General features: G+C 40.0%; 1 protein-coding gene and 1 long non-coding RNA gene across 3 annotated transcripts; one reads left to right on the top strand and one right to left on the bottom strand.

The window, feature by feature from the left end:
* Window positions 1-600: 600 nt before the first annotated feature.
* Window positions 601-20,341, bottom strand: sh3rf2 (SH3 domain containing ring finger 2). 2 transcript variants are annotated; one of them, XM_077577749.1, is made up of 13 exons: window positions 20,119-20,341; window positions 19,799-19,913; window positions 18,259-18,639; window positions 13,797-14,093; window positions 12,319-12,414; window positions 12,043-12,099; window positions 11,071-11,463; window positions 5,427-5,545; window positions 4,010-4,180; window positions 2,211-2,485; window positions 1,822-2,126; window positions 1,213-1,517; window positions 601-1,118 (listed from the first exon to the last, which is right to left on the bottom strand). In XM_077577749.1, exons 3-13 carry the CDS (start codon window positions 18,595-18,597, stop codon window positions 938-940), a joined length of 2,538 nt encoding a protein of 845 aa, XP_077433875.1. In that variant the 5' UTR covers window positions 18,598-18,639; window positions 19,799-19,913; window positions 20,119-20,341; the 3' UTR covers window positions 601-937. The 2 variants fall into 2 exon arrangements, with proteins under 2 accessions (XP_077433875.1, XP_077433876.1); XM_077577750.1 differs by lacking the exon at window positions 12,043-12,099.
* Window positions 19,702-22,516, top strand: LOC144059002 (uncharacterized). The gene is made up of 3 exons (XR_013295532.1): window positions 19,702-19,949; window positions 21,979-22,108; window positions 22,266-22,516. It is a non-coding gene; the product is annotated as an uncharacterized LOC144059002 (long non-coding RNA).
* Window positions 22,517-24,069: the final 1,553 nt, after the last annotated feature.

Below are 24,069 nucleotides of genomic sequence, written 5' to 3'. Positions count from 1 at the left end.
GCGTCATAAGTAACTCCCACTGCCAACTGTCTGAATGCAGTTTGAGAATCAAACGTCAAAAGTACATATTGTAGTATTTTTCATTAGTTTCAAACAGCGAATAGCTCAAAAGATGACAACAAGCCCTTCGAGACTATCACCCACCCGTCAGAACATGGGTCACATCACGTCAACTACATGTCTTTAATCACATACACAGTACATTTTAACTGACTTTAGTCTTAAATAATGATGCAAATGTCTGCTGACTTTAACCATCTACTCTTAACTAAATTGCTAATGTTAAGTCTGGTGCAAATATTGTTACTATGCTACAAACAGATGCAGAGACCACACAATACTTTGACTAGTCTGTAAAAGCACCTAGGTCAATTTAGTAATTTCAATAACCGTGACCATCTGTAAATATATGTGCAACATTCAACATTGTTTATTATTTTGTTGTGACCACATTCAGTATTTATTTTGAACTTGGAAAAATAACATTATTTAGTCCCGTCTTAATAATTGTGCAAATGTTCTTCCTTTTGGAGCAATAAAAGATGGATTTATTTATTTTTGTTGTGTTTGTTTGGCCCTCATCAATCAACCCACATTCAATTATTTGTTGTCGTAGGTAGTTTATTGCCACAGAAGTATAGATATTTTACTTCACATAGTTTAGATTGTCTTTTCTTTGTAGGTTTTGACAAAGGCACTCACCTATGTACTGTAAGTAACATGGGCAGAAACAGGGTGGGTTTGTATGAGCAAATTCTCAGTACATGTGAGACATACAAGACATGCTCTTACACTGAAGTCACACAAAATATATCTCTACACATTTTAATATTAACCCGGGGCAAAAAAATAAACTCCTTCATGGAAATCTCTTTTGGCATTATCAATCGCTGGATCTTGGCAAAGTGTATATCAAATATGTTAATTCTACAAAGAGTCAAGTGAGCCTCTCCAGAGCATGAAGAATACTGCTGTGAAACAGGCCCGTCTGGCCCCTGGTCTCCGAGGTAACCAGGACACGGCCGTCAGGTCGAGGTCTGTGGACCAGGACAAGTTCTCCTTGGAGCAGACTGAGCTCAGAGTCTGTCTGAGCTAGATGTGTTGAATTCACTCTGTGTCTGAGGAAGAAAAAAACAAACATAATGGACCTTTTTGTGCACGTCATAAAACAGTGACTCGTTTGTTAATACTGGGTCAAATTCTCAAAAGTACCTAGTGGGGCTGAACTGAGCTGACATGGCTGATAGCGACGGCTGCGATGACATTGGTTTTTGCGGGTTTGAGTTTAGATCCGAGAGGCCGGGTTCCATGCCTTTCCTGAGAGTTGGCGCTTTTTTGTCTTTGAGGATGATTCCCGGTCCATCTCTTCCCAAGGTAAGTGATGGCGCCCATACTTCGAGCGGGGGAGGTGCTGGGGCGAAGTTGGACGGAACTTGGCTTCCCGAAGACCACGAGGATGTCCGAAGCCGTGGAGGTAGGGGGTCCTCATCTGTGAGGAAGCGGACCGACTTGGCAGGCTAGAAACATTGAAAAAGTTCATTATAATTTAACTTATTTTTTTTCTCAGGCGCTTCTCACACAAACAGAATTTGTGGGAGCGAGTCATCAAAATTTTCCTTATAGAGGTAGTTTTAGAGTTGCAACAAAGCTGAGATGGCAGCTGCGCACTTTTTTTTTATATTGATCAAAATACTTTACAATACTATTTGCTTTGACGCAGACAAAAAACTCAAAGTAAATTTAAAGTAGATCAGCAGAAATGTGTGTCCAGTAGATGAGAAAACACTCATTCAATATAACTTAATTTGAGCACTATTTTACCTTGTCTGCAGTGCTCTTATGCGAATCAGGTCTGACAAGAATTGAATGAGGGCCACTGGACGGATGCCGCTCATGCTGATAGCCTGCATCATGTACAGAGCTGAAGTCCCTGTCTTTCGCCAGGGGGGCAGCAGAGAGCGCTGTTGGCTCACTCATCCAGACTGCTGGTCTTCCAGAGTTGACTAGAATTCCACCGTTTTTCTTCCTCTGCATGGCGGGCGAGTAACCGGATGCCTGAACTTGAGCAAAGTGCTCCGAGTTGGAGGGTACATTCAAATTGGACGAATGGTTGAAAAGGTTGGATACTGGAAAACGCATTTAAAAAGGACCAGTTAGGAGATGTTTGACACGCTAATTGTGAAATGAGGAGATGGGCTGGCTGCATTCACCTCTGTGTGGGTTAAATAGTCGCCTCACTGTCTCCCAACCTGGCGAGCTTCCATAGAATGATGATTTCCCAGCGCCTGTGGATGACATTGCGTGCTGTGCTCCATTTGGCACATGTGCGGCTTGTCCTGCTGAGTACAGCGCTCCATCATTATTTACCCTATCAGCAGCAAGGACCACAGCAGGATTCCTGGAAGCTGTGTGCTTCTTTGCAGCCGCTGCGTTGTGCTGCGACGACGCGCCTGCCGCTTTGGTCTCCAGGAGTCTGGCTGACGTTCTGCAGTGAGATGCAATAGGATAAAGTTAGCTATCCGCACTTTAAATTAGGGCCCGATCGATTAATCGGCCGATTATTGCCCTTCAAACATCTGCCAAAACAATCGGCCAATTGGGCCAAATGGCCGATTATTTCCCCTTTAAAACGTTATAATCGAAGAAAACCCAAGTTTCCGACGCTATGAAAGCACATTGAATGTACCATATTGCTTGTGTAGCATTAGCAACTAGCAAGTGTGTAGCATACATTATTCTGTTGTCTCTTAAGCGTCCTTTAAGCTTTTTAATGACATCCTAGTTGGAGTTAACTGTAAAACTAAACACAGGACAATAAGAATAACATTCACTGTATATTTAAATACAAAACATGCTTCGTTTTTTAAAGCATCGCTTGCCTAGCGCTAATGCTAAAAACGAAGGGAGTCTTTTTCCTTCAAATAACGAATATTCACACAAATTCTGTGGAAATATAAAGGACCAAAACTGCCAAAATTCTGAAAAAAATAAATTACTAAATAAAGAAATAAATGACAAAGTGAAAATAAAACCGTATATAAAAAAAATATAATTCGAAAATTAAATGAAAAAAAATAAAACAACAATATATATAATATATAAACACACACACACACACGCACACACTTTTTGTTGATTTTATTTTCATTTATATTTATTTTTTGGGATTTAATTTTCAAATGAATGAATTTTTTTATATCCGTTTTGATTTTCACTTTTAGTCATTTATTTCTTTATTTAGTCATTTATTTAGTTTGAATTTTGGCAGTTTTGGTCCTCTATATGGGAACACATAACCACAGGTAAGATCACGCTACACAAAGGCACAAATTCTTCCCAATGTGTGAAAAACAAGTTTTTTTAATAGAATGTGTATGCCATGGATGCACGGCACCACATTGCCCCCAAGAGGCAAACACGCACAGGAACAGTCATTATTAGTTCTTACTGTTTTATTCAGTTGCTATTATTTGAGTATATTCTATTATTTCACTTTCTTATTTTATATATATAGTTATATTTAAAGTTGAATAATTTATTTTCTCAAAATGTAAGGATGAAAGCATATACAGTAAAGCAGTAAGAATGATTTTATGATTGACACATAAATCTATACAATAACTTTGAATACTTCATGAAATATGTTGATGAGGTCATACTATGGACGTGTCATTCAAAGCAGAGTAAATCTTAATAGCGAAAGTAAGGGATGAGGCGGGAGGGGGACTTTTATGCATTATATATATATTTTTTAAATAGTCACCTGATTAATCTGTAATCTGATTTTTTTTTTCTGCCAAAAATCTGTATCGGCATCGGCCTAAAAAAATGCATATTAGTCGGGCTCTACTTGAAATAAAGAATCCCTCAGAATCCTTTATATAACTGATCATTTTGCATTCAGCATTTTTAATGATTAACATATTCCTGCCCACACAAATGCACTGCACTCGCATCCAAGCGTCCTTCGGCTGACGCATAACTGCCGTCAGGGATCGTGGCCTTTCACCTGAGCACAGGAGTGATGTAGTTGCTCGGCAGGATGCCCACTTTGCCCGTTCGGAGAGACAACCCACGCAGCCAGCCTTCTTTGAACTTGCCGTACACTCCCACCATCTCGCCTTTCCTCAGCTCCAGCTCCTCTGGACGTTGCGGCTTATAGGAATACAGCACAGCACACCTAACGGGTGATGTAGCACATATTATCAAATTATAACCATTCATAAAACCATGAATCGATTATTTTAATATCTCTTTTTTTCTATAAATTCATAAGAAAATATAATTTTCAGTCACTCTTAGCCATTTTCACTGAAGCAACCCCCTTTACTCCCAGCTGTTTTACTGGATTTTGACTGTTTTTTCAAGGCCTACAGAATATTGTGTTCTATTACTATAAAAACATGGAACCTACCCAAAAAAAGATTAGAGTCTCTTCTTTCATCAGGAAAAACAATGTATATTTGTATCTGTTTCCGTTTTTTAGCAGTTAGCAATAGAATATAGCTAAGTTTCATCATTATTCACAAGTCTGTTTAGAACTGTAAATGGGCTTCTTTTTGTTTTCAACATGGCCATGGTTGATCTCTTATACTCTGCTGCCACCTGCTGGCCGTTTTTGTAATTACTACAATTTCTTCACCCATTCTCTACAGTTCAGAGGCTACATCAAAGCCTTCTGTATGCTCTAGCATAAAATAACAAACAACAAAAACATAAATATGTCTTTGGGGCACTTAAAACATAACGCATTTATACGTTTTTGGGAGCAAATGAGTTAAATGCAAAAAATATATATCTTACTGTTTTCATGAAATGTAATGTTCACTTGAATTTAAGTATTTTCTTACATTTATGAAAGACCTGACTTATTGCACTTCAAGACAATTTAGAATCTTTTTAATTTATATTTACGATTATTGAATTAAAATTGCTGATGTCAATGTTTGTGTAACACGCAAGTGATTATAACACGTGCTACTTTCATTAATGAACTAAATCATTTAACCAGTTACTGCCTCCGCAAAATTGAATTTGGATTTCATCATGTCTTTGATGTTCCATAATTAATCAATATTGGATCGAAATAAAGCGAATCAGAAAAAAAATCAAAATCGAATCAAACTGAACTCTTGTGAATCACAATCAAATCAATTCAGGAAATTAGAATCAATACCCAGCCCTAATTATCACCACAATCGTGAACACCTGTTATCAAAGTTACATTTAGTTGATTTTACGTTTGACGGTAAATATGTGAATTACACCTTTGTGATGGTTTTTACTTGTCAATATTAACCTACTTTTTCATTTTGTATGACGACAGTTTGGCCCTATCTCTTACCCTAACCCCATATTCACAGTGCTCATTCAGTGTGTAGACATTCTGGTTGACTTCTGGGAAAAGTTTTTATCCAGGGACTTACACACTGATTGAGAGATGTTGCGTGTTGGAATTTTTGCTGTCTGCAGAAGAGGAAGAAAACTGCGGGTTTGACAGAGCCATCGAGATATTGGGTGGAGCCTCGTTGGTCATTTTCTCACTCTGGAACGAAAAGGAGGCAAAATGATCATCAACTTGAATGTTTGGAGGATGTTTGAACTTTTAAACCTCAGCACACTCAGAGCAAAAATAGTCAAGGGTGGTGTTGGGGAATTCCAAAAGTTCACTCGAGGACACGAGTCATAGCATACCAGAAGATAGACTCACAGGCCACATTGAGTACACCTGCTCAATTTAAAGACATTCAACGTTAAGAGTGGTATTAAAAATTGCTTCTTGACAAAATCAGAGATGTATTCCATTTAGGTTTTAGTATTGTGGTTTCTCTCTATTGTGTGTTGCCTAACACCCCTGAACAGTGTCAATCAAAACTGAACATTGTTATCTATGTCATGACATAGTTGATACAGCTCTTGTACTGCATCTCAGACTGTGTACCAAATGATAATGGGAAATATACTTACTACTAACTTTACATTTTATTATACATAGTTCACAGTAAGTACAGGTGGTCATTCCAAGTCCAGAAAGTAACAACCCTGCCACAGTTTGGCTTTAGCCCCAGGTGCTAGCTAGCTAGCTAGCTAGCTCCCATGGTGCTTGTTTATCTTTTAGGGCGCTAGCTAGCTAGCTAGCATCAGGAGCTAAAGCCAAACTGTACCAGGGTTGTTACTTTCTGTACTTGGAATGACCACCTCTGCTTACTGTATGTACTTACTGTGAACTATGTATAATAAAATGTTAAGTTCTTGTACATGTGCACTTATTCAATGTGGCAACAGGGAGTTGAGGTATTTAAGAAGGTAAAAGCTTATTTCATATTACACTTGGTGGCATGATGTTTGCATTCAACATATGACATATGTTAGATACAGATAAACTACTGTCTGACTCAGTCCTCTAAAGATAGCAATGGCAAGGTCAGTATATTGCGTCAGTGCAAAAATCACCCGAAGGCGTTAAGAAACTTTGACTGAAAAGACTGCAACATGATTCATTCACATCATCGGTGATCATTTACACTGAGTAGCACCTTTGCCATGTTTTTATGCTAGCCATACCTTAGCCTTTTCTACTGTCCATTCAGTGCGTTTGGCTGAATGCTGCAACTGTACCATTATTCAATATTTGTGACGCCAAACTAGCCTACCTCAGTGTCAATCAATGTGTTCCTGCAAGATTTGTGTGTGGATATTCGTTATTTGAAGAAAAAACACTCCCGAAGCCAATGATAACTTCCTGTTTGAATGGGATCCTCCCTTCGCTTTTAGCATTAGCGCTAGGCAAGCGATGTTTTAAAAATGAAGCATGTTTTGTATTGAAATATACAGTGGATGTAATTCTTAACGTTGTGTGTTACTGTTTAGTTAACTCCAACTGCGGTGTCATTAAACGGCTTAATGGACGCTTAGCGACAACAGAATAACATACGCTAGACACTTGCTAGTTGCTAATGCACCGAAAGCAAAATGGTGCGTTGAGGGTACTTTCACAGAGTCGGAAACTTCGATTAATCGGTCGGGCCCGAAAAGTGAACATCACTATATTTTCTGATCCAGCTTTTGTGATGGACCTGAAATTGTGCACATATACATTATGCTATGCCCGGGTAGTGTACGATCAGTCATCCGTTGATTCATTTAACCTGCTCTTTACAAAAGGGAGAAATAATATTCCCCGTCACGGGCTCAGCGCAAGCGTGATGCTATTTAAAGCACAACTAGTGCTTAAAGAATTAATAGTGGCCAGTGAAGCAAGAAGTTCCCTTTATAGCAGGTGCCTGGGTCCTGAGGCTCTGTGGCCATTAGGCTGAATTGCATATACACTTGCATTCAATGCTAGCACGAAATATAAAGCAAGCTATAATTTATAAGAACTCATTGCTACGACCTCAAAGTCATTTGTGAAAAGCAGAGCTGTGAGGCATACATGTAAAGAGAGGATAAAGTGCATTGAATATTTCCTGAAGACATTCTAGCTTTCAGAGGTGATGATGTAAATCTCAGCCATGACATATTTACGGCTAAGACGGTTAAATGTGAACAAACTCATGATGAAATGAGGGTAATTAATCATTTCTGAACGGCATTAACTCCTTGCAAGTAATACAGCGGGAGAAAAGCACGGCACTGCATTCTTCATGCATTCAATTATTCAAGTCTTTTCACTTCTCTGTGTCCGTCTTCTATTCTTGGGTCTGTTTTATCAGATACAAGGAGGCCGTCTCACTCAAGCAGCAGTCACGCAATTGCCGCGTGCGATGACCCAGCAATGGCTACAGAGTATTTACAAGAGCGGAGCAACTCTATTGGCCAAACACGGGACTTATAAATCACGGGCGGACAGCCATTTTCCCATTAGAAGCCATCTCAGCCTGTATATTCTTTTTTTTATTATTATTTAAAAATATGATGCAACAAGCAAACACGCTATTATGTAGCATGAGAATTTGTGCTTTTGAAAGGCTTTGGAGTCCTTAAAAAAAATCTAAACCCAATGTGATTTTATCTTGTTTCAGAACTAACTGGCGGGGCTGGCTCATGTCTTTACATTAACGGCCCATGGGCCATAAATTCGTATTAAGACTATAAAACGGAAAAAATAAAATGACCTTGATAAAGGTTAATTCGTATACGAGGATAGTCAGTACCTGTTGTTTTTCTATTATTCAGAGAATATACAATTTGTAATGACATTCAATAATTTACCCAACTGTTCAAATGAAATCCAGCTCATATGTCTGTTGTTTGTTTCTAAAAAATAAATAAATAAAAAGTAACCGTTTGCCCTTGTTAATGTATGTAAATATTAATATTGTTGATCTATATTTATTTTGATTTATGATTGTTTCACTTAGAACCTTCAGAAACCGTATCATTGCCAGTTTTTGCAATTAAGTTGTGCAGGGGATTTAAAAAAATAAAATATTAATCCCCCACACTATTTTAGTCTGTCTGCTGAATCAATGATTGAAATTCTGGTTCTCCCCTTTAAATAATTTGCAAATATGAAGTTTGAAGGTGATTGGTTAATTCTGAACACGGCTACATCCCGAGTTATGAAAGGGTGTGCACACTTGTGCAACTGCAATTGATTATTTTCCACTTCTGCTCTCAAAAATATGTTTTTTTCCCCCCAATTAAGTTGAATATTTCATAGGTCAGATTAATTTTGGAAAAAAATCTGAAATGATTGCTTGGTATCATTCATCATATCACTGGCATTTGAACAAGAGTGTTTTTGTAAAATTGTTTCATCCTAAATTGGCTGAAACCTGATTCGAGAGAGCCCTTGGTTAGAGTACCATGTTTCAGGACAGACTTCCTTAAAGAAAGCAGGGCTTGTCTGCTATTACTGGCCCGCTGTTGTGTGAGTGGATGTTACCTGCTTAGTGAAGAGGAAGGAGTTTTAAAGCAATGGGGGGAGAGTGATAGCGAGCGATATGGGGGTCTGTTATATAACAAATTTCACCAGTGACTCATCATCATCATCATCAGCATGAGAGAGATAAGCAGACGCACTGAGGGACTCCGAGCCTCCTACACGCTGAATCTACAGTATCTCTTATTTCTCCTCATCTTCCTACTTACTTGCCTTTAAACAGCTCGAAAATTGTGTTTTTGATTTCTCTTCCCAACCTGACCCCCTAATTTTTTAAATACCATCATTATCGCTCATATTTTTGATCTCACTTTCATACCTACATGTGGTGTGGGGGTTTTATGAGCCGACATGTCTAATTGCAGGGCAGAGCGGTGAAACTTGGACTGAATCAAAGGAAATCATTATCTCAGGAAGCAGGGCACTTGGCGGAAAGTGAAAGGCTGAAAACTTTGCAGTCTTTCATGTTAGCACCGCATAACCTTACTGTGACTCTGTGTAGTTTCCTCATTAAGTTGTGTCCCACTCCCTCAAAAAAGAAAAGGAAAAAAAAAGGAAATGGATGGTCAGCACATACACAACATTTACATGTGTCCTTTTAAGATTTTATGCTGAGGTGATCAGAACGCAGCACATCCAGAATGCATTTGACCTCGCCTTTCCCCATTCCACAATGCCCTTGTCTCATTTGGGATACAATCCAAAATGTTTGCTAGAGTTCCACATCATCCATCCATCATTCTGCCACATGGACCTGTTTTGGCAATCCATCAAAATTACACGGTCTTTGTACACTGTATGCAGAGGTGGCAAATCCAGGTCCAGAAAGTAAAAACCCTGCCACATTTTGGCTTTAGCCCCAGGTGCTAGCTAGCTAGTTCCCTAGCTAGCTACCATGGTGCTCGTTTACCTGCTAGGGAACTACCTAGCATCAGGGGCTAAAGCCAAATTGTGGCAGGGTTTTTATTTTTTGGACCTGGATTTGCCACCTCCGTTGATGACCAATTTAGGTTCAAGTTGTAATTATACTTTATATTTCTACCAGATACAGTTGTAAACCAATATGAACACCAGACCATGAACAAGCTAGCTGGCTCCCATTGTGCTTGTTTACTTGCTAGGGAACTAGCTAGCTAGCATCACGGCCTAAAGCCAAACTTTTGGCTAAAGCTAAACTGTGGCAGGATTTTTACTTTCTGGACCTGGATTTGCGACCTCTGACCATATGAGGTGCAAAATGTAATCTAATGCAAAAGCAGCATGATGCCTGCAATGATGGGTTTGGATGCAACAATATGCTCTCTTAGTGTGGGTGTAGGCGATTGTAATACTTTGCCCTTCTGATGAAGCCAAATGGTGCAAATGGAAATGACAGAGGCAGCTGAGTGATGAGGAGCAGTTTACACCACTGCAAAGTACAAATACAATAATAAACGGTTTGAAAAAGTTTTTTTTTTTTTTTTTTTTTTTTTTTTTTTTTTTTTTTTTAAAGGTAGGTTTTCCTTAAGTTCTAACCAATTCTACTTTTCAAATGTTCAAATGAATTTTTGTTTTGAGTTATTTCGTTAGTTTTCGTTAACTAAAAGTTTGGTTTCAATTGAACATGGTAAATCCAAAGAATGGGGAAGTTATAGGAAGTGACACTAGCTTGTTTTATTTAGGCCTTTTTTTTTTTAAACCATTTTTTCGCCAGGGCAGTATAACGTTCTGCCTTGTAGAATAACAACTTCCCTGTGTTGATTTTGGCTGTGTTTTTGTTAGAAGAGGAAAAAGACACATACAGTCACATTCACGTCTGCGAAGAAACTTTGGCTCAGGTCCCAGGACTCTTGATTACAAACTTTTGAAAAGTTCCACTCTGCTCACCTTCAGCCCTCAATCTTTTAACCCAGCAATTTTCATTCGCAGCCCTTTTCACATGTGTTTTGTCTTAATAAGAGACATTTAATCATGTAAAAAGCAACATCAGGGCAACTCCCCTCTTTTGTTTTCATTCCTTGGCTCTTACGGCAACGATCCCCACACCCTGAACCCCTGAGAACAACCTCATCTTTTCAAATCAGCTCACAGAAACCGGCACTTCTGTCAGCCACATGCTTTTGATTCAAGTCAAGCACACCTGAGCACAACAAAACAGAAGACGAAAGTGATGAGATGATAACACGAAATCAAAGCATGTGACTCACCAGTAACAGCAGCCTGTGAGGGCCGTCAGAGTGGCGTCGAACTCGCTGAGAATTAACTCTCGAGGGATGCGAGTGTCCACGGGCGGGAGGTCGCACGGAGGAGCGGTGAGAGTGTCGCTGGAGATTGAAGCCGCTGATGTTGTTCTCCTCAACGGCGGATGCGTGGGAAAAGTTGCTGCTGCTGGGTTTTGTCTGCTTGTGCGGGTTGGAGGGGACCAGAGCACTGGTAAGAGGAGTCTTTGCGGGAACTTGCGTGGCTCTCTGGTTTGCTGTCCTGCTGGATGCCTCTGGGGCCTTGTCTTTGCTCCTGCTTCCCGTCCGATGCTGAAATTCTGTCGAGTCACTCCTCCGCGGGCTCTTTCCCTCCAGCAGTTTGGTTGCCACCGAGTTTAGCTGGCAAAGACGGATGCAGAAAAGGAAAGTGATGTCAGCTCCTTCCAGGCCCCGTCGTTAAACTAGGAAAGCCTCTCAAAGTCTACCTGTCACTAGCACCTGACAGGCTGAGCGCTGAGCAGCGAAGCTGCTGTCTAAATACGGTTGCTCATCACTCCGTTCACCCACTCCAACTTGTTGGACGGGCAGGCGGGAAGATAAGTAGCAGCCAGTAAGCCTGGAAGGATCGACTGGCGCTTATAGCGGAGCGGGAGGCAAGGTGAAATATAGAGCGTCACAGACAGACACGGCTGGGTTAATGCTTTCACTCACCACAGTGATGTGCTGTTATGCCATCAGAGCAGAGAAAGCATTACTGTGTCTTCACGCTCGGCTGCACAGCACGAGGAGAGGGAAGAGGAGTATGAAAGAGTCCAGAGGTAGAAAAGATTGGAAGGCTATTGAGGCGGAGCTTGAGGAAAAAGATACGGAGGAGAGGACCGACAAAGGGAGGGGAAGTGCTTGGGAAAATAAGTGTGGAAAGATTGTGAGATAAAAGAGTGAAATGAAGGAAATCAGACGCCAACTTGTGCAACCCACCGCGTGAACCAGCAATGTGTCCCAGCGTGGAGCAGGTTTATACCCGGAGTCAGGAAGCTCAAAGGAAAACAAATGACAGTCAGCGAGCTAAGCAACCTGACTAATGAGCATCTGCACACACAGCAGGGCTTCAAACATGAGTTCCCTATCCTCAGCACTTTGCAGCCACAGAGTGACACTTAGGGAGGAATCCAAAGATTTGCGTGGAAAAAGAAGACAGAGGATTCTGCTAGTGCCCTGAAATTCAGCGCATCTACAGACGAGGAGAAAACTCACCTCGGTAAACTGTAGAGGGCAAATTCCTACCCTGTCGCCCAGTTTGGCTTCAATCCAGTGTTCGTCCACCCGTCTGATGACAGTGAGAATGTCTCCCTGCGGAGCACAAAAACACGCGAGCAAACTTAAAGGGAGGCAAAAGTGACAAAGAGGCAAGAGGTGACACTGTCGGAAATAAAATGACAGCTTGTCAGTTTTTATGCTCATACTAAAGCATGGCCACTCATGAGGCATCATCTCCCTGTGTGTCTTTGTGAAGGCCTGGGCATTTTCTGTGACCACTGACCGCTATAAAAAATAAAAAAAATAGCTCCATTAAAAAAAAAAAAAAAACACAAGAAAGGCAAGCCTCAAGTGTGCTTTAATGGAAAGCATACAGCAACAAGGCCCTTATATAACTCTCAGAAATCCTTGAGGGCAGCGATGAATGCTGCAAAACAGTAAAAAGAACGAAATGAAAAAAATGACCATGACTATTATGGATTAGCACCACAAGCAACTTCATGTGCTCTGTAAGTTATAAGAACAGAAAAGACACCTGGCGAGAGATAACAGTGAGCCCGTGAGATTACTTACCTTACAGAAAAAAGGGACATAGTGATACTTGTGTCAAGTCAAAGGCATCAAAATTATTTACGAGGCTCTTTTGAAAGTACAAAATCAAGAGTGGCTAGGCTAAAAGTCCCTGGATTCATGTCCCATGATAACATTAGCATGATACTGGGTTTAATGAATGTTATCGGAGTAATAGTTTTTTTTTCTGTAACTCATTAATAGGTTTGTCTCCAACTAACACTTCCAAATCAATCACTTTTAAACTTAATTTTTCATTTTTTAAGCTCTCCCAAATGTTCTTTGGTGAAAGCAATAAGTGGTACCTAAAACACAACACCCTTTTTAAACACCGCCGTCTCCACTACTTTGAATACAACACAACACACAATCAACCCCTGGGTGGTATTTGTCCCATTTGGGATTTAAATTTGATATGTTATATCAAAGAAAAAAGAAAAAAAATTTAAACCCAGGAAGCTAAAACTATTAGAAGATTGTTATAATATGTAGAGGTTAAAAATGGCACCATTGGGCAATTTCTAAATTATTGTAAATAGGATAGGGAGATTTAGACCCTGTTTCTTTACAAAATGCCCATTTTGGTCCATTTGACTCAAATTATAAATCATAATCTTTGATATTCTGTAAATCATTGTCAGAATAACAGGCCTGTATTGAAAATTCTGCTGGTATTATGTATTGACATTTTCCAAAAAAATAAAATAAAAAATTCATAACTGACTTATCACACTTCAAAAGCAAAGTCCATTTTGAGCTTAAACACCACAAGTCTAGTAAAAAAAAAAAAAAAAAAAAAAAACATGGGTTCATATTTACTGATAGTGGGACTCATCATCATTGCAATAATTGTATGTGACATGGGATCCTCTGTACATGTTCAAATAGGATTGTGAGACACGTACCTTCCGGAAGCCAAGACAAGACTCGCTACTCTCCACTTTCATCTCTTTGGGGCTAAAGTCACACAGTGCTCGGCAGAGAGCCAGTGACTGCTGGTGGGTGAGCGTTTGGGGCGTCTGGCTGGCGGCGTGCGGGGTGCCGGCGGTGACAGATGCGCCACTGTTGTTGCTAATGTGTCTATGGAGCCAGTCCTCGCCTAGTGTTGTTCTATGTTTTGGCGCGATGCCGTTAACGGGGGTGAGGATCAGCTCTCCTTCTGAATCTCCTTGTTGGCTGTGCATTGAAGCTCTTGAGGAAACCTGAGGAACAGAAAAACATCACCCACAAACTTATTTGAGTTAACATGGGTTACATAGTGTTGGGAACATATTCGTATGTTTTGACTGTAAGTCGATTGTCGACAACACACAATCTACTTCACTTATAAAATTGACATGAAAACCAATGCAAGCAATTCTTTTGTGACCAATTTACTATTAGAGAAAACAATTTGACCACAATTAACCACATAAAATGTTTGGACAGAAGAAAAATCCCATTATATATAATATTATGCTCAATCGTGCTTTGTGAGGTCACACTTTGATAGACTATACGTATAAAAAAATATATAAAAAAACCTACATTGAAGTTTAGTTGTCTAAGACAACCACAACAGTCCAGTTGCAATTGAATCAAAGCCCCGAGAACAAAATGACCAGAAACAATGAGAATATTCGCAGGCAGTGAAGTTTAGGAAATGCCCTTTTCATATGACATTGTGACTATTCTTTTTTTTCTTCTTTCTTTCATTCATTAGTTCACCTAAAACCTATTAAAAAATCCCACACCGTTCACCTAAACCAAACACTTCCAGCCAGAGTCGTGAGGCCGTCAGGAGACCCGAGGAAGGACCAAAGAAAAGAAAGGAAAGTGAAATCCAGCACCGACCAGACACCACCCACCAGGCCACCAACCAGAGTCCTTCACCGACCCCATTGTGACTATTCTAATTCATGGAAGCCCATGTTCATTTCTTGCAGCGCCAAACATAAAGTTAAAGTTGTATGCCTAGAAACATTCGACTTATACATCTGTATATATATGTGGGGCGATTAGATCATGCAGCACAGCTGTGAAGTGTAAAATTGTAATCGCAAATTGTAAAAGTGCATCTACTGGTCTAGGGAACAAATACAACACTACAAAATGCCGGAGATTTGACAGGGCCCTGCAGCAGCTCTCATAATACTGTTTACAATTGTAATTCATAGGGCAACTGTCATCAATGGGTTTACTCGCCATGACAATATTAATTATCACAGCCCACTTGATGAGATCATTTTCCGCTTATCTTATTAAAGTTAATGAGAGGAGCAAATATAAGAAACATTATCTTTGCAAAGTAAGAATTGTGGGCCTAGCGCCTACTTCTGCAAAATAATACTGCAGAGTGCAGACATATTATTCTCCAGATGGGCGTTTCTCTTCTTTAATGCAGCATTTGAAGACAACTTAATAGGAACTCAGCTGAATAAAGATACAAAGACATCTGCTTCCTTCTTCTCAGGCACAGTGGGCTTCTCATGGCCAGGTTGATGTTATTTTAAGATCAACCACACTAAAATTACATTTTGTGAAGCCTGGTCCGATTGAGAGGATAAGTAGAATAGGTTATATAACGCTGTTCTGAACTGCCGCTTGTCTCCGACGTCTAAATAGCAAGATGATCACAAACTTCCCCCCCTCCTGAACTCGGCCGGGCTTTTTGAACTCTCACTGAACCTACGTTAAGGATTTACAACCCGACTTGTGAACACGGAATGGTTTAAATGATGTACAACTGGGAGGGTCTCTCTCTGCGTTTCCTGCATCCTCAATGAAGGCAATGACGCAGCATGATGACTTAATAGACCAAATTATTTTAACTAAAATTTTCTGAAGAAAAACAACATCTTTAGAATTCCAATGGCTGACAAGCACAACATCACACAAGACATCAGCAGACCTCACAAGGCCTGAGTTCAACAAACATCAAATGAGTAACTATTTTTGCCCCCAAGCTTTTGGCTTCTTATTTTTATTTTGCTACATTCTATCATTACTCTATCTTGAAAGGAGTGTTGTGTGTTAAGTGAAGATGGAAAAAAAAAAAGTGTTTTTAATTGTCTTGTGCACTCGCTTGTTTTCCACACTCTGGGTTCAGACTTCAAAAGTACAATCAAGCAGCTGGCTAATGAAATAAACTGCCGCCAATCGAAACGGGAAATTTAGCACACTGGTTGTCATTATAACGAAAGGCGGACTCGCCATGCAATATGTTGGGCAAGAAGAGGGTTGGTGTACTGCATGGGCCAGGTCCGCCCCTAAAACAAGCCCATTTTAATAGCAAAAAAAATAGTTGGTGAAATGTGTCTACCAGAGATAGACCGATATGTTTTTTTCAGGGCCGATGCCGATGCTGATTATTAGTAGTCAATGAGGCCGATGACCGATATTTGAAGCCGATATTCATTTTCAGAAAAATAAATAAATAAATAGGGGGTGACATATCAAGATATAAATAAGCTAAGCCAATGTACGCATTTGAATTGCCATTCATTTTAAAATTACTAGTGATAGAAGATAATGTTAGGGGTGATGTTTGTGAACGTGTCTTGACTGGCCCACCGTTACACCGAGTACAGACCACTAAATAAGGTAACAGACCAATCTACCATCATCATATTTTGAAGCTGAGAGTCAAACATAAAACGACATCTCTATTTGTCAAGAAAAAGCTTATTTCAAGTCAGCCAGTGTCAGAGGTCAGGGAAAAGTTTTAATTGTAGAAACTGGTTTTAAGAAACCTCAGCCCCCAAGACCTGAGAAGCCCTTGATTTGCAATTTGCCTGAGGAAATAATTTTAATAGTTCAGATCGCTTTTGGGTTGTGACATGTTAGGTAATCTTGCTTATCTCTTCAGGCTTTTGTGTGAATAAACACACTTAACGGTGAGGAAGATCAGACTTTGACATTGTGGAGAAATATGCACCGTGAGACAGCATTCATTTACAATTTGGCATCATTTGGAATAGGGTTCTTCAAATGTCATTTGGCAAATTGTGTTGAAACATACAATCGTGTTGTTAGTGAGCAACCAGAAAGCGGGCTGTATAGAATGACAATAAATGCCAAGTATAAAGAACTATGTTGAACCTAAAGAGGTGTGCCAGAAAAAATAACAAGTCAGATGAGTCATGTTGCATTCGAGACCGCTGCGAAGTAAGAAATCTGCCGCTTGGCCCTGACCAGGACGGACAATTTGACTGTTAGCATTCCTGACAATAAGCCAAATCTTTTTGGCTCATCTCAAAATACATTTCACCAAATAAGCTATCGTCAAAGTGTTTAGTAAGTTAACAATAACAACTCTAATTGAAGAAAAATTAACTCATTCAGACACTTTCACTGAAGCAACCCCCTTCGCTCCCGGCTGTTTTACTGGATTTTGACTGATTTTGCAAGGCCCACAGAATATTGTGTTCTATTGCTATAAAAACATGAAACCTACCAAAAGAACGATTAGAGTCTCTTGTTTAATCTGTTTTCGTTTTGCAGCAATTAGCATTAGAATATAGCTAAATTTCGTCATTATTCACAAATCTGTTTCAAACACTGGGGAAAAGAGCTTTTTTGCAACATGGCCCTGGTTGATCTCTTATACTCTGCAGCCAACTGCTGGCCGCTTTTTGTACTAACTAGCATTGCTTCAACCATTTTCTTTCATTCAGAGGCTGCATCAAAGCCTTCTGTATGCTCTAGTATTGAAGAACATTAAAAACACGTGTAAATACGTCTTTGGGAGCATGGTAGTATTTAAAATAGAACATATTTATACGTTTTTGGGAGCAAATGGGTAAACTAGCTGTCTTTCATAGATTCTCAAATAACATTGGGACAACTCAGAAAAAAAATACAGCAGGTTCAGATAGACATAATAGCGATGCTTCAAGGTTATTAGTGGTGCGTAACAAACCAGTTTTTGGGCATCATGCGCTAAGTTACTTCCGTACTTGCTGTTTTTTCCATGTGTATGTTTTTTTTTTAATTATACCCTAGAAGTGTTTTCCTTACAAATATTTACTTTCCACATAAGACTTTTTTTTTTGTTATGGTTGCACTTGTCTGCATCATTTATATCCTAAAAAGAAGACAACCGACTGGTACTAGTTCTGGTACTTCAAATTGAGGCTCGCTTGACCTATTCTTAGTGAGCAAAAATGTGTTTATGGACTTGAACTGGAGCAAACTATTTAATTTGGAGTCCTCATGCGCACCCCTGATTATAAAGACTTGTAAAGACTTTTATCACTGCCATTGGTGCGTAATGCATTTATTGAATCACCGTATATATCCGAATGACCTTGTATTATATTTCATGTCTTCACACAAATTTCCCAGTTTTCTCCAATGCAGCAATGGTACAGAGACATGCACACTGACCTCTTTGTGGCTTTGCTGCTCTCTGTAATGACCCTCCCTGACAGTCCCGCTTCTCCTGGCAAAGGGTAGAGCGTAGTGCGAGTTCCGGCTCGGCCCCGCTGACCCCTGTAAACCCTCCAGGAGCCCCACCAGCAGGATATTCGCGGGCAGCTCCTCCACCGTCCGGGCCATGACGGGAGCTCTGCACTCTGGGCAGAACAGCTGCGAGTGCGCCGCCTCTTGCCTCTGCAAGCAGGCCTTACAGAAAGTGTGCTGGCAGGGCAGCACCTTGGCTGATGCATCCAGCTGCTCTGAACACAGAGGGCACTCCAGCAAGGCCATTACAGAGAGCGCCTCCATTTGTGTGGAGACTGTAGTTTACTGATCACTTAATCCACCATACTGGAAGACAAGAGGAGAAAGATGTTAACAGAGATGGGGGGCTTGAGTCAGGCTTAAATCACCAATTTTAGGACTTGGGGCTTGCTTGGCTTAAACTTATGAAAGACTTTACGTGACTTTGTCTTAGTATTCATGACAAGTCCTGCCTGTTTGTTTTTACATTTTAAAATCTGCATTTTCTAGATAGTTTTCTATTTATTTTGTCTTTAAAAGAAATGTTTTGTGTGGGTGTAGGGTGCAGGAGCCTGGCAACGCATCAGTATGACGACGCTGTGTGCAGAGGCAAGTATCATGAAGGGAACTTTGAATTTGGATTCAAGGGTTATGTTTTTGATCAAAACAATAAGAACAACAACAAAAGTGGTTATAGTACCAAATATTTTCAATCGTACTTTTTGGCCATTGGAGTTTGTTTTATTTTATTTGTTTACTCTTTTTGCCCCCCATTTTATTGTGTGCTCTATATAGAAGAAGTACAGTACTTTACAAATAAACGGAAAACATCAAATCGTTGAAAAAAAAAAGACAGTAATTTCATGTCAATTTAAGGAAGACTATATCGGGATTTTCATAATTTTCGGGATATAAAATTACCTGCATCAGTTAATTTGGTATTGTTTATTGATTAGAAAAACAATTCAATGACAATTAAGCAATAACAAATGAGAAAGACTGAGCTCCTCACTTAACTTTTTGAAACTGATTCAGCTATTGGTTCGGTCACTGTTTTCCAAAATAAAAGCAGATGTTTGCAAATGTCTTATTTTGATTAAACACAAAGATAATCAGTCTGCTTTCGCGGAGGACTACATAAATCAGAATATTAACTATTGAGAGTCTGAAACCAGCAGATTTGGATTATTTTAAATTAAACGATAATAGCTCTGAATAAATACCCAATTTTTTAAATTGTTGCGGATTAATTTGATAAATTGTCAACTATTTTGACAGACTGACATTTTTGTGAACTCTAGTTACGTTCTAAAACAAAAGATACTAAACACTGTTGATTTTTGTTGTTGTTGCTGTTCCAAGCTCACACGACATGGGCCATATACTACAGCAGCCGCTGCCACACAACACGTCAGCTCTCCTGACAGTGAAAGTGGCTGCACTGTTTTTATGTGAACAGCACAGATTGATAACATTTACAACTTACATGTTCGTCCGCAGGCTGCCAAACCAACTCCCAACTAAAAAGGACAAGTTCTTATCTCCACTACCATGACGTCCTCCCGTTCCGCACGTCGCGGCTAATGGCGACCACGACGCACCTGAGAAGCGTGGAAACAAACGTTTACAAGCAACAGGTAACAAGCTCCTTCTTAGCAGTGGGAAACCTCAACAGGAACTGTATCGAATTTCACTACCGTCGACATTAACCCTTAACGAGCTAACAATGTCACTGACTAAACAGGGTAATTAGGCAGTTGAGAGAGCAAGATGACATGACACTTCAATTATTTAGGATTTACTTACTAATGTAACTCGGTGTAATTCCATTTCCGCATTCTCAGAGCTGCGAGGCTGCCGGCGTCTAAACGCACGAATGCGATTTAACACGGGAGTTTTATTTTTAATTCGTGTAAATTTTGCCGACGAGAACGTGCTGTGGTGTTCTGTATTCTCTTTTGAAAATCGACGAATGTAAGGAGCGAGCACCAGCTTGCAGACTTGTCGTATGTCACGGTCTCCCTCTGCTGGTGCGTTTATTGACCATGCAGCGTCACCTGAAGTCTTTCTGTCAAAATGCACAGCGGTCACTTGCTGTCAGCTGTTTGTCACCTTGGAACCCGCTACATTGTTACCCTCTTTTTTAATTTTATTTTTCATTTTACAAGATCCCAAAAGAAATGATTTGGTTCAAAAATAACCTTTGAAAACATATGTCCCCCACCCCCCAAACACAAAATAAAACAAAACTAAACTAAAATACATGCTCAAAGTGCCCTCCAAAGCACATTATTTGGAAAGTGTAGATTATCGAGCTCAAACTAAAAATGAACATTATATTAAATATCACAGCATGGTGGATTAGTGGTTTGTACCGCTGTTTTACAGTTCTGTGGTTGAGGGTTCAAATGTGCTTGTTCTCATCATGGTTTTCTCCAGGTTCTTCTTCCCGAATTCCAAAAATATTTAGAATAAGTTAATTGAAGACTCTTTTGTGAAGGGCTATAAATGCACCTGATTTATATTGTCCGTACTGTGAGTATGTGTGGTTTGAACATGTTCAAAATTTCCTTGCGACAAAAAAAAGAAAAAAGAAATACAAACTAGCTACAACGACAAATCCAAAACTATTATAACCCTAGATTGTTAATGTCCTGAGAGAATTGGAAGCAGTTGTTGTTGATTTTCTGCTCATGTATTCATTTCATTGTTTAGATTTAGAATAATTCCAAATCCCAAAGTCCCTGCTTGTCCAAAGAGAATAAATGATGCATCCATCTTGCCAACAAAAGTTCAGAACATCCTTTTGAATTTTTAAAAATGACATGAAATTTTCATGTGTTTCTCCACGTCACCAGAAATCAGGGAATTCTAAAAATGTATGTGAGAGAGCGGAGGAGAGCAAGGGGGAGAGAGAGAGAGATGCACATGACTTATTTACATGGTCATATCAGTGTTGACACAGGCCCTTCCTCTCCAGGCTCCCTGAGTTTAATGGCACTGAGTGTAAGGCGGCCTAAACAGATCTGGATGTGAGTTCATGGATAATATTCCTTTTTGTCAAAACTCCACTGGCTGATGGCTGTCACATTCCTGTGTGTGTATGTGATGGAGTGTCTGTCAGAGTATATCAAGACTAAAGAGGAGGAGGGAAGCACATAAGTGTCCCAAAGGTCAACCTGGACTCTTCTGAGATGCCTCCGATATGCCGTGAGGTGGCTCTGATATACAATGAGACCTCTAAATTGAAATGTAGAAGTCATATACTGGAGTGTAGTGGAAAAATGGATGCTACTTTGTCTAGCATCTTTTTATGCCTGCACATAAATATGTTAGCGCCATGAAAAATGGCTGAAATATATCACAGCAGGTCATCACAAAGCTTTTCCTCACAACACTAAAGCGCTTTAAAGCAGTCAGCGAACTATTTGACGCAATCCAATCCAACTTCATTCATAAAGCACTTTAAAAACAACACAGTCGACCAAAGTGCTGTACACAAATCCAAGGAAATAGACACAAATAGATAAAAAAAAAAGAGAAAACCACCTCCGTTTTTTCTCATTAAAACGTAAAAAAGTTAAAAGCCACCCAAGCATTTTTGACTGTACAGTACATTTGGCTGTCATTTGCGTAACAATGGAACGGCATGTTATATTTACGCAGGATGGACCTGAGCGGAACAAGACAGAATGAAAAAAGTAAAGGACCAAGAATCGACCCTTGGGGCACTCCACAAGAAGGAGACGTTGAAGAGGACGCCGCATCGCCAACCTGCACTGAAAAACATCTGCTGGTTAAGTAACATTAAAACCATTTAACCTTATTTTAAGTAATTCTCTAAATTGTATAATGTATTTCGAAACTAATCTCTGATACTTGACTCATTGAGCCATTTTCAGCAACAAAAAGTTAATATTTTGTCCATAATAAACTTGGTTATATTTACGCAGGATGGACCTGAGCGGAACAAGACAGAATGAAAAAAGTAAAGGACCAAGAATCGACCCTTGGGGCACTCCACAAGAAGGAGACGTTGAAGAGGACGCCGCATCGCCAACCTGCACTGAAAAACATCTGCTGGTTAAGTAACATTAAAACCATTTAACCTTATTTTAAGTAATTCTCTAAATTGTATAATGTATTTCGAAACTAATCTCTGATACTTGACTCATTGAGCCATTTTCAGCAACAAAAAGTTAATATTTTGTCCAGAATAAACTTGGTAACTTCATTATTTTTCATGTACAATCAATACCTTTAAATACTATTTTTTCCACTTGCTGTCGACTGATGAAGACATCACCTAGCGACCTATCATTGCTCAGTTTGCTGAGGAAACCCAAAAAACAGGTGAGCCATGATTGGTCATTACCTTCTTCCTTAGCACAGGTGATGCCATCTTCAGTCGACAGCAAGTGGAAAATTTTATTTTTAAAGTTATTAATTGTACATTGTATCCATTTACCGACTTGTTACACCTGTATGACAATTGAATCCTCGAACAGATCCGTTTATTTCCATATATTCCATATATTGTGTGGGAAACATAGTTGTTGAATAGAACAAATCAGATGTGTGCCTCAGAACAGACTGTGGTCGACCGCCGCTCCTTCCACTTAGAGTCCACGTGAAGGGGGAGGGGGGGGGGGGGGGTCGAGTCCTCCCAGGGGTCGCTCACAGCCGGGTGTGCTGTCTCTCACAATATCATGTTTTGTCACAAGTCACAGCATCCGGAGGAGTGCCTTCTTCTCCTGCTTTCATGTTTTATTTAAAATAGCGCCATGCTCAGAGAGTGCTGCTAACTCACTGAATGTGATCTGTCGCAGCATCGCCTCTCCCCCGTTTTTCCTACGTTCCTACCCCCGCCCCCCTTTTGTGTTTGATCATCTGTCTGCCGTATGTGAAGATATGCGTCAGAGGGGAAAGGCCCGTGTTTTTTCGGGAGTTTAATTTGAATGCGACATCAGTCAAACGGTGTAATCCTCACACAGTAGTTTGGTGCGGATTAACGACAAATAAAGCAGCAGTTATAGGTGCATCAAAAGCCCTGTGATGAACTTGGGAAAGAGATGCGTTAAGGAGTCGCTGTTTGAGGGAAAACACTGCGAACTTGCTAAACTGGCTCGACTGGAACGTCTGCAGTCTTCTTGTGTCTAAACAGGCAGACTCCTTTTATGCGGCCGAGGTGTGCACTCCCAGCGTCAGTCGACGACTCCACAGTGACGCATTAGTGACTCCTGGTGTGCTGACCTACTCAGTTCTAACCACCGGAAAGCTCGGCAAATGTAATTCAGGACAAAAATGAGCAGCAGGCAGCCTCTCCACCACAGGCTTTTCTTTTCAAACATCCACCCATAAAGCAACTTTGGTATTCTTCCACCCACATTTTGCTCTGCCTGGTCGTCCTCTGCCAGTAGATTGAATCCTATAAATATTTTACATTTGATAAATAAATGAAACAACCTCTTTTCTTACTTCTGGGTAGGGTTAGTCCCCTACCTACGTTTGTAGGAACCTCTCATGGCAACCTCAAATGAGGTTTGGGCCAAGAATGTTTCAAGACTCCACATTCTTTAAACTGCTGGGTTAAAAGCAACCAAAATTGGGTGAAATGGCAAACCCAGTGCTGGGTCCAAAAAGGGCTGAATCAATGCTGGGTTATTTATACTATTTGGTTAAAGACTTGTCCCAGGACGTTGGGTCAAATTTTGATCCAGCAAAAGGTAAAAACTACCCACGCTGATGAGTTAAAAC

The sequence above is a fragment of the Vanacampus margaritifer genome, chromosome 10 (genome assembly GCF_051991255.1).
Source record: "Vanacampus margaritifer isolate UIUO_Vmar chromosome 10, RoL_Vmar_1.0, whole genome shotgun sequence".
NCBI classification, from domain to species: Eukaryota; Metazoa; Chordata; class Actinopteri; order Syngnathiformes; family Syngnathidae; genus Vanacampus; species Vanacampus margaritifer.
Note: the sequence above shows the minus strand (reverse complement) of the source record. Positions and strands in the feature narration are given on the sequence as shown.